At 27.1% G+C, this 10,967-nt stretch overlaps 1 protein-coding gene across 1 annotated transcript; it reads left to right on the forward strand.

Moving 5' to 3' along the window:
- Positions 1–1,686: 1,686 nt before the first annotated feature.
- LOC129902925 (UDP-xylose transporter 1) lies at positions 1,687–7,185 on the forward strand. The gene is made up of 8 exons (XM_055978371.1): positions 1,687–1,783; positions 2,297–2,417; positions 3,497–3,681; positions 4,345–4,412; positions 4,523–4,655; positions 5,327–5,488; positions 6,095–6,367; positions 6,892–7,185. The coding sequence occupies exons 2-8, from the start codon at positions 2,297–2,299 to the stop codon at positions 6,967–6,969; spliced, it is 1,020 nt and encodes a 339-aa protein (XP_055834346.1). The 5' UTR covers positions 1,687–1,783; the 3' UTR covers positions 6,970–7,185.
- The last annotated feature ends 3,782 nt before the right edge of the window (positions 7,186–10,967 follow it).

The following is a 10,967-nucleotide window of genomic DNA, read 5'->3' on the forward strand; positions in this document are numbered from 1 at the left end:
AATGAAAGTTGAGATGGGGTAATTGTGAAGAATCAACTATTGCCCTGCTTTTATTATTTTTTAGAAGAATGGCCTCGGTCAGGAGCGGCTTAAGCAGATTAGTGGCCTAAAGCCAAAATCAAATGAAGGCCTCAAATTTAAATTGATAATAACTTTTATATAATTAATTTCTTCTAATATATTTTTTTTCAATTGATAATATAACCATTTTTATTTTAAATTATCTTTCATTAGACATAGTACTCCAAATATGTCAAATTTCTTCTAATATATAATTCTTTCATTTTATATGAAAAATTTGCATTTCCCTAGTGGAAGCCCTCCCGATCCAAAGAAAAATATTCAGATCATTTGAAAAAAAGATGCATCCTCTTAGCTCAAAAAGAAGTGAATTTTTTTTCTCTTTTATTGTTATAAGGTTTAATTTTAAATATGAGTGAGAAACGAACGAGTCAGATTAAACATAAGCGGTAATTAAAAATGGATAAAATATCTGACCCGACCATGGTTGAATATTTGTCATATTTGGAGTAAAATTAAAGTCTTATATTCTCACCAAACACATTGTATTGGCAGGTACATTGTCACATAATATTGAAATGTTCACTTCACCTTTCTGGCTTATGTATTAAGACTTATTTATTTATTTCCTAATTAGGTGAGCCAACAATTTTTTTTAAATAAAATATCACTCACTCTCTCAGTGTAATTAAGAAAGGAAAAATAATTAAGGATTATTTAATTTTTGACCAATTAAAATCCATATTTAATTAATTCATTGTTAGGTTTAAATGTAATAAAAATAAAACCATGCCATTGACATGTTAATTGTATAAAGTTTCTTGTTAGGAGATCTATTTAGAGGTTTAGTAAAGGCTAATACAAGTATTAGTTTTAAAAAGTAAAAAATGGGAAAAGAAAAAAAGTACTAATACATGCATAACCTTTTTTCACACATATATATATCGTTTTGTTGTGTGAATGTTTAGTCCAGTATCTTAGGGTTAATTTAATTAGGATTTTTTGTTAAATTAATATATGTCTAAATTTTGATGGACAGAAATATCTTGTCCACGTGTTGGGGTGGGAGCAAATATTCGATATAGTAATCAAAGTATTAACGTATTTACACCAGGTGATATATCATTTTTTGTACGTTGACCTTTTTTTTCAAAATTAGACACATGGTCTGAATATTGACTTTATACTTTAACTTCAGACTAAACGACTGTTCTAATTTAAAATAATTTCTAAATATTGGGTCACATAGGTGGTTTATTTGTGCAAATTAATCTCGAAATACGTGCAAACTGACATGAAAATCATCGTTATAAAATGAGATTTTTACATTATACAACAATTCCAACAAAGCTCATAACAGAAAACAACTCTAATCTCTTTTTTCTTTACAAACTTCGATCAATATAATCAGTATCTATATATTATACATCGATGTATACCAATACCAACGATAATTACAAACGATTACAACTATGAGTATAAAAAATTATTCGCCAAATAAAAAAATGTTAAGATCCCTTAAAAAATAGTAGTAAAATATTTTTTTAACCTAAAGTAAGTCAAATAATAACTGCTTTGCTTATAAAAACCGTTAGGCCTTTGAAAACCAAACACACAACTAATATTAACAACGTTATATATATATATAGTACCAACATATTTTCATTCAAACAGCACACCCAACAAAAGAAAAAAAGAAAAATCTCATTCTATTTCTTCAATTTTCTTTTGTATAATCAAACATCATCACAATTTTTAAGAGGTAATTAATCTCCATATTTTTTTTTCAATGTCATGTTTTTTTTTTTCTTTCTATTGGTGTCTTACATGAATTTTGTTCGTTAAGACGAAAACTGAAAATTTATAAAGTTATTTTGACTAGTTCATGTTTCTTGTTTTTATTTTGACTCCATTAGATCATTTAGGTTCATTCACCTTTTCCCAAAAAGAATGTCTATAATTAGTATAAACCTAATCAAGACCTAAGAATATTAATTATCGGGTATTCGAAATTCACTTGATTAATTCAAATTCACGTCTCGTATGATTCGTTTATAAGAGAAACACTCCTTACATGTAATTTTTTTCATTCCTACAAGAGGCTAGAATAACTCGAGACCTCTGACAGTAGAGAGATTTCATACATCCCATCATAATCCTCGATGGTGATTTGTTAATAGATTATATTATCAGATAATTTTAGAGTATGATAAATTATATATTATCCAATAAAATTATTCTAATATTTTTTATTTTTTATTTATGGTTGATGAAGATGGGAGAAATGACAAGTTTCCAGTTGGGTGTAGTAGGAGCATTGTTTCTATCAGTGGCATCATCAGTTTCCATTGTTATTTGCAATAAAGCATTGATGAGTAATCTTGGTTTTCCTTTTGGTAATATTTCATTTTCAATTTTTTATCAGTAGTATTAACATTATTCTTAGATCTTCTTGTTTTTTGATATCAGTTATCACGTGTTATTCTTTATGCTTTGGTTATCGTATTATTTGATTGTTGATAGCGTTCCTCATTTTTTTTTGAATGATATGTTTTCTTTACTGTCATATTTTCTTTTTCAAAACTGCTTGGAAAATGCTTTATTTGTGCGAAGAATTTATCGGTACAATATAATTATCTCCTCGAGGTAGCTACGGATAAGATTTATATATATTGTACCTTCCTCGTACGGTCATACCTCACATTATAGAATTTACTGAATATATTATTATTATTGTAATATTTTATTTTAATAAAAGAATGTATAAGTTTATCATAGTACTCACCAAACTTTGTAATAAAATAACATGCAAATATAAAGCATATCTCAGTTGTTGCACACCTAAACAGTTAGTTGGACTCTCTAAAATGGGATAATTGCACTTTTGTCCCTCGGTTATTGAAAAATTCTCGTTTTGATCCTTGTAATATTCGACTAAACACATTGTTAATCTTTAATCAACTGAAATATGTATTTTTGATCTCTTTATATTAAAAAAATGATATATTTAGATTAACAACATTCTTGTAATATTTGGCTAAACACGTTTAATTAACTTTTAATCAACTGAAATATGTGTTTTTGATCTCTTTAAGTAGGACATATGTGATATCTAGAGTATTTTTAGAATTATGATGACGTTACATTTATCATAACACGTCTTTAATTGAATGATTGAGTGATCAAAAGTATTGCATCTCATGTCAACTAATAGAATGTTAAATGTTATGTCATTTGGACTCTTTGAAAATGACGATGGTTGCACTTCAGATTCTCTAAACGTAGTACATCTTTTAAGAATTTGACATCAGTGCGCCAACATTTTTTAAAAGCTCAAGCAACATAGTTTAATGTGGTAAACCAAAAATCACAAAAATCAAAAATAAAATGTCAATATTTAAAATATTGAAGATCATTATTTATTTATTTCCAATGATTATTAATGTACTAATGTCTATTTATTTTGTAATTATAGCCACAACATTAACAAGTTGGCATCTGATGGTCACTTATTGCACACTTCATGTGGCACTCAAATTCAATTTCTTTGAGAATAAGCCCATTGACATGAAGACTGTGATGCTCTTTGGCATATTAAATGGTGTATCTATTGGCTTTCTCAACCTTAGCCTTGGATTTAATTCCATTGGCTTCTACCAGGTATAATACAAAATCAATGTCAAACTATAGTTACATCTATATATATTTAAATGGACGGATCTGGTCAAATTTGAATGGATTAAAACAATGAAATCAACCTAACTCGTCCAAAGTCTGGCTAGGTCAAATAATTGATCATAATGGAGATTTATGCAAATGTCTCTTCTTTTTTTAAGTTACCATTTAAGATTTTGTCCTTATTTTAAAAGATTGTGCAAATATTGCCCTTATTGGAAAATTACCCTTCTTAACAACGAAGATTCGGGCCTGATATTCACTTATGTATTATTCAATCTCACAAATAAAACATTAAATTGTTCAAATTTGGCCGATTCTTTTAAATAAGGTCCCTAACATTCTTTGTATGTTTTTATGTTGTGCAAATATTGCCCCTATTAAAAAATTGTTCTTCTAGTCAACGTTAGATTCAAGTCTAATATTTATTTATATATTATTCAACTTTACAAATAAAATATTAGACTATCGTTTAATTTTTGCAATAGCTTAAAAGATTTTATATCGTTGTCAAACGTTTTTTTCATAAGATATTCTGTTTGCTTAAAAGAAAATTTTAACCGGTGGGTGAAAAATTCCATAAGTTGCAAGAAAAATAAAAATAAAATCCCTAACACTTCTTTGTATGATATTATGTTGTGTTTGCAGATGACAAAGCTAGCAATTATACCTTTTACAGTATTAGTAGAAACCCTTTTCTTGAAAAAACAATTCAGGTAATTAAATCCATCATTCTATAATTTTAATTTCTACTATTAAAAATATAAAAAAATATTACTCTTTTTTGGTTCATTAATAATTTTATTTTATTTTTACATATTTGCAGCAAAAATATTAAGTTTGCATTATTCATTTTGCTTATTGGAGTTGGCATTGCTTCTATCACTGATCTTCAACTCAATTTTGTTGGAACAATTCTCTCACTTCTAGCCATTGTTACAACGTGTGCTGGACAAATTGTATCCTTTTGATTATCTCTACTTGTCTCAATATTTATTTGGCTTTAACTTATATACATACCGACAGTAGCGGATTTTGAATTTTCAGTGGATGGAACCTCACTTACTAGGTTCTGGATAGCTTATTCATACAGATTACTAATATAGTTTTTAGCACGTATTTTGGATTATGACCCTTCTTGCTTACGAGTTCTAAATAGCTTATTTATACATATTAAATAAAGTATTTTTTAAAACATAAATACAAAATTTGAGTCAAGTTATTGGTCGGGTTTTGCATAAGTTATAACTATAACTATGCATCTGGCCCTGCTGACAGTGTAACCAGGAGCAGAACCAAGGGTACAAGGGGTCAAATATATATTGTATATAGAAGGTCAAATTTTTTTTTTTATTATATATAGTATATTATGTTGAATCCCTTAACTTCTTGATATATACTTTTGTCTTCATATTTTAAATGTCCTTAATGAAAATTCTGATTTCACTACTGATAATTAAAATGGATTTTTACGTTATTAGTGTATTTTAATCCGCTTACTATAAAAGGTTATCTGAAGTTTAATTTTTAGTCACCTACTATAGAAGAAATTTGTTGTTTTTTTTTGTATAAAATAATTATTTTTATGATTTTTTTTTCCCCATAATTTGACCTTAACTCTCCAATTTAGCTTACCAACACAATTCAAAAGAGGCTCAACATATCATCCACACAGTTGTTGTACCAATCAGCCCCATTTCAAGCAGCTATTCTATTTGTTACTGGGCCTGTGGTGGATCAATTCCTTACCAAACAAAATGTTTTTGCCTACAAATATTCTCCTATTGTTGTGGTAAGAAAACACTACTCATATTTTCTTTATATTTTTTTCCAAAAAAAATAAAATAATTTTGGTTATACATTAGAATGATTCTTTAGTTAGTTGTTGAAGATAGTTTTTCAAACATAAAATGCATGTCCAATCGCAATTTCAACTTTCAAATAACATGTTTTAGATTCAATTTGAAATACTGCTTTAGTTTTCAAATACAACTAAGTTCATGTCTAGACACCTATTAAAACTATTTATACGAGCTTAGTCGTAACCTTTTGAAGCAGACTTAAGTATATACCCAATGTATAACAAGTGTATACCAAATACATAATTAGTGTATATACACAGATTATATATGACTATACTAGCTAAATTCTATATATAACAAAATATATAAGGGCTATATTTTTAAATGGGACACTTGGGTTGTTATATCATGTAAAAATATTGAAATAAAGCCTATTATCAGACTTACAATTCTAAATTCAAGAGTCACTTCTACCTTCAACACATTTGTGATTTTCAAATGCTCGGGAGTTCCTCTATTCATTCATTTTCTTTCTTCTTGTTGGTAGATATCGCGTTCATACTCACTTTTTTTGCATTGTGTGTTCTCAAATGCAGGGATTTATAGTGTTATCATGTTTGATTGCTGTATCAGTGAATTTCAGCACATTTTTAGTGATTGGAAAGACATCACCAGTTACATATCAAGTGTTAGGTCACCTTAAAACATGTTTGGTTCTTGGATTTGGCTATACATTGTTGCATGATCCTTTCACTTCAAGGAACATTGTTGGAATTCTTGTGGCCATTATTGGAATGGGATTATATTCCTATTTTTGTGTCCATGAAACAAAAAGAAAACAAGTCGGAGACCTCTCTTCCATGGCCCAAGTAAGTTTTTCTCGTAAAAATAGCATTCACTAGTCACTTTTCAACCTGATTTAAAAAATAGCCAGTGTCATGTAGTCCTAAATTGCGCAAGTGAGACTCAATGACTATTATTCTTGAATTTCATCTATGGAATTTGAAATTTCATGATAGTAGTGTTTTTCAACTACATGGGTTGCAAAGTGGCTATTATATAAATTTTACCCAATTTTGTCTCCATTTCTCATCCTTGCTATAATTTGAAGGATATTTGTACTTTGTGCAATAAATCGTTGTACCTTGTTTGTGCTAAAGTTACACCTAGAAAATTTAAATTCAAAAGGTGAAATTTCATGATAATTTCTTTTTGAAACTTCATGACATTGGTTGTTTTTTCAATTTCATGAGCTGTGAAGTAGCTATTTGTAAAATTTACTTGATTTTCTCTCACTTTCTCCTCCTCACAACAATTTGAAGAATGTTGTACTTTGTGCAATAAATCGTTGTACCTTGTTTGTATTAAAGTTACATTTTTGTTGTCATGCCAGGTTAAAGATAAAGATACTACTGCACCACTTCTAGCTGGGAAGAATGGACAAGTTAAAGAAAATAACTCCCTTGTTTAAATTTTAGGGTTGAAAAATGAAATGTTTTTGGAGATTAAAGAAGAGTTTTTATTTTCAATTGAGAGAAATTATATTCCACTTAGATGGATGTAAATGATTTTTGGTTCATAAAATACCATCATCTTTTGTTCCAAGATTTGGTCATTTGCTAGATTGTATTGACTTATTCCATGTAGACAAATGTGATTACATAAAAATTCTTTGTTACACCACTTTTAACTTTTATGTCATGTCTTCATGACTAAGCAAAATGGTTGAATATTCCTTTGGCTATGAATATTCATAAATTTAACGAATTATTGAGTGTTAAATTGTTTAATTGTTGATGTATAATGTTAACTTTTTACCATTATTTCATATTTAAAAGTAACATAGTTTTAAAAATATTTTCGCTTGAACTTCAGTTATATTTGATTGATTTGATTTCAGTCAATTTTTGTTGGAACTTCAATCATATGTTCGCGAACATTTGGACATGAATAACTAAAGTCAAACAAAAATGACTAAATTTCAGTCATATATATTTGAATTTTAATCATATAAAATTTTAGACACAAATTAGACTTTATCAAGTTAGATTTCAAACCTATGATTTATGCTGACATTATACTGAAATAGATACTCAAACAATTTTTTTCCTTCGAATATTCATTTCTTAAACTTATGACTAATTCAAGTTATTGGAACTTAAAAGTATTATGGACATGTTTGTCTATAAAAAGATTTACTTTTTATAAAATAATTATTTATTTTCTTACTTTTAAAATTATATTTAAATATAAACCAACATAAATATTATTTCAAATATTCTTTTCCGAAATTAACGGTTGATACTTGACAGATTGAGTCAACTTTCAGTTTCCAAAGCATTTGAATGAATTCAAATAAAGAATACAACAAATTTGTCAGCACGTAGATTCCTGACCTTTTGTCTCCAATAAAATTAATTCTTAAATATAATTTGTTTAATTTATTTAAGTTTGTGTGAATTATCAATTCGTCTATTTATCAGTTCAATTTATTTATAAGAATAAATAATATAATTAAAATATAGTAAAAATTAAATGAGTTAAAACATTATTTGCATTTTAATTTATTTCAGCTGAAATAATATTTTTTAAAAAATTAATAATTTATTTATTATTAATTTAATTAATTTTAATTCGATCAAATTCAATTTAACCTATTCATTTGACAGTTATGATAGTAATGTGTAGTTCCATGTATGTGCTCCTAAATCAATCTGTCATAAATAACGCTTTTTAAAATTTCTTTCATTTTCAATGACTTTTGTACATTAGTTAAATCACTAATTGACAAAATTGACGTATACTTATTTAGATAGTTTTTTTTTGAATAAATTGTACACAAAAGCATAAACACTCATCGATTACGACATGAATTATAAAGCATCTAATAATGTTTGTTTTCATGTTTTGGCACCTTAACATTGATAAAGACCTAATAATTACTTTCACTTTTTCTTCGTGAAAAAGGCATATATACTTAATATTACGTAAGGATTCAGGCAAATAACACAATAATTTTTATTTAAAATTAAAATTAGAAAATTTATTAATTATATATATATAATTACAAATTCAATAATTAATAAAATGAGATAAAATTTATTTCATAATATATTTAAATTCATAATCGACAAAATTTTAACATTGGCGCTAATTTTTTATGAATAAATGCTTTCATGTTCTCTACTTTTAAGGAGACTTTTATGTGAGACAAATGTCATGATCCGCCACTTTATCATCCTAAAGGGGAAGAATCTTTCAAGTAATTCAAAAGTCTTCTTCAAAAACTCTGTTTTTGTCTTTTTTTATTTTAGCGTTCCTTTAACGATTTAATTTGAAAAAATTTACTTGAGTTTACAAAATTGTGTAAGTGATGTGAATAAATTATCGAATACCGCATAAAAATCTTAATTGAAGCCTAAGTCCGCGATATAAAGAACTTTTTATTGAGTTATTTTGCTTTGTAGATTGCAACTCCCACATATTTTTTTTTCCATATAGGGACAATACGAGCAATAGACAAAACAAAGGACAAAATCAAATTTTACAAAAATGAAAGTCGAAAGATAAAATTTAGTGATCATATATGAAATTAATTTTTTATTTGACTGGTACATTAGAAATATAGCCATGCATATCTTATATATCGTAAGCGTCTCCCCTATTATTCCGGCAATGGCAACTTTATCAACATAATTTCATCATCATCTTTCTTAAATTGTGAATAATAAAAATGAAGGTATTAAAATGATCGACGTTCAAATGAATTATTATTTTTGTTGTGTTTTTTTCATTTTATGTGATTATCATTGGAGTGGAATGGTGGTGGTCTTCAAGTGATGTTCTAAGAGTGAAGTGAATTAATTGTCACGATGATAATCGATAGAGAGAGAATATTTTTATATAATTTAAGAATAAATTTATCTTTTTTCTTTCTAGTTATGAAAACTACGCATATATTAAAACTATTTAATTAATACTTACGTAACTTTAATTAGGAATCAAATAATCCGTTAAAGGTGTAATAATTAGTAGCATGATGCTTAGTGAGGAAAAAGCAGCACTCAAAGAGGAAAAGTTGGAATGTTTGGAATCTCGAAATGATTAAGGAAAAAAAATAGTTCAACAAAGGAGTAAATAACAAAGTATCAACCTTATTTTAAATTTATCGATAAATTTCATTTTAGACATTTAAAATATACGTAATTTATTTAGATTGAACATCTAAAGAAAATAATTATGTAACACTTTCAACTTGAATTTTGAAAACAAATTTACGTATATTCTGAAGCGTTCATTATATTTATAAGTTAACTATTAAAAGAAAAGGCATAATGTATTAAATGTGCCATTTAATTTGACATCATTTCATATATATGTCCTTCAATTTTTGATGTGCATAAGTAAACACTTAAACTTGTATAAAGTTGATCAAATAGATACATGAGTCCTATATGGTATAGTACATGTAGGACACAAATTGTCATGTAGGATGCCATATAGGATGTGTGTTTCTATTTGTTCAACTTTGTACAAATTTAAGTGTATGTACACATACATAGTTGAAAGACATAAATGTGAACTGAGCCAAATTAAAGGGTATATTTATGTATTATGTTGGTCGTATTATTCTCTTCGTCTTGGACCTCTTGGTTATACTCTTTGGATATAATTAAATATTAGAATTTAAAAGTTTGTTCTTTATCTATCAAGTTAACTTTTCAGGTAAGATGATCATACGTTTTAATATAGTATCAAAATAGATAGAAATTCTAGGTTCAAATTTCACTGTCACTCATTATAAAAAAAAAAAAAACTTGTTTGACCAACGAAAATAAATTAAATCTACATTTGAGGAAATGTGTTGAAAATTTATAATTAAATATTAAACATTGTTCTTTCTAACAACTTTATAAGCTTTTTAGATCGATGAGATGGTCACGTAACTTAATATATGTATAATTAAGAGGACAATTAGCAATTAGGACTACAACTTGTTATAATTATAATGTAATACGTATTCTTTTTTTATGATTAAGTCCATGTTACAAATGCAAATTTTTGCTTATGAGCAATTACTACAATCTCTAAATTATATTTGCAAACTTGGAGCAAGTGGGATTATTTCATAACTATATTGACATTTGAAAGTGGCATATCAACGCGCTTAAATAAAACTATTTAAATTTAATCCACCTTTTATAGGAGATGGATAGTTTCATGATGAGAGTATAGTATAACTTTAATTCAAATTTTATATCGGCATGACCCATTTAACCCATCCAACAGAAAGGCAATGGTGGAGCCACCTTATGGTAAGGGGTTGGTTAAAATAATTTTTAAGTATATTTAGTAGATATTGAATCTTTTTTGATTAGTTCGTGTGTTTATTTCTTCAGATTTTAAATTCCCTTAATCAAAATTTTAGCTTTCCATTGCAGACAGGTCAGTAAGTAAGTGTTTGGAAAG

Source organism: Solanum dulcamara, chromosome 9 (assembly GCF_947179165.1).
Source record: "Solanum dulcamara chromosome 9, daSolDulc1.2, whole genome shotgun sequence".
Taxonomy (NCBI): Eukaryota; Viridiplantae; Streptophyta; class Magnoliopsida; order Solanales; family Solanaceae; genus Solanum; species Solanum dulcamara.

Excerpts from the sequence above, each read along its gene's own strand:
- LOC129902925 (XM_055978371.1), top strand. The coding sequence starts at position 2,297 with ATGGGAGAAATGACAAGTTTCCAGTTGGGTGTAGTAGGAGCATTGTTT. Across the intron at positions 4,413-4,522 it reads TTCTTGAAAAAACAATTCAG|CAAAAATATTAAGTTTGCAT; the intron begins GTAATTAAATCC and ends ACATATTTGCAG. Across the intron at positions 6,368-6,891 it reads ACCTCTCTTCCATGGCCCAA|GTTAAAGATAAAGATACTAC; the intron begins GTAAGTTTTTCT and ends TTGTCATGCCAG.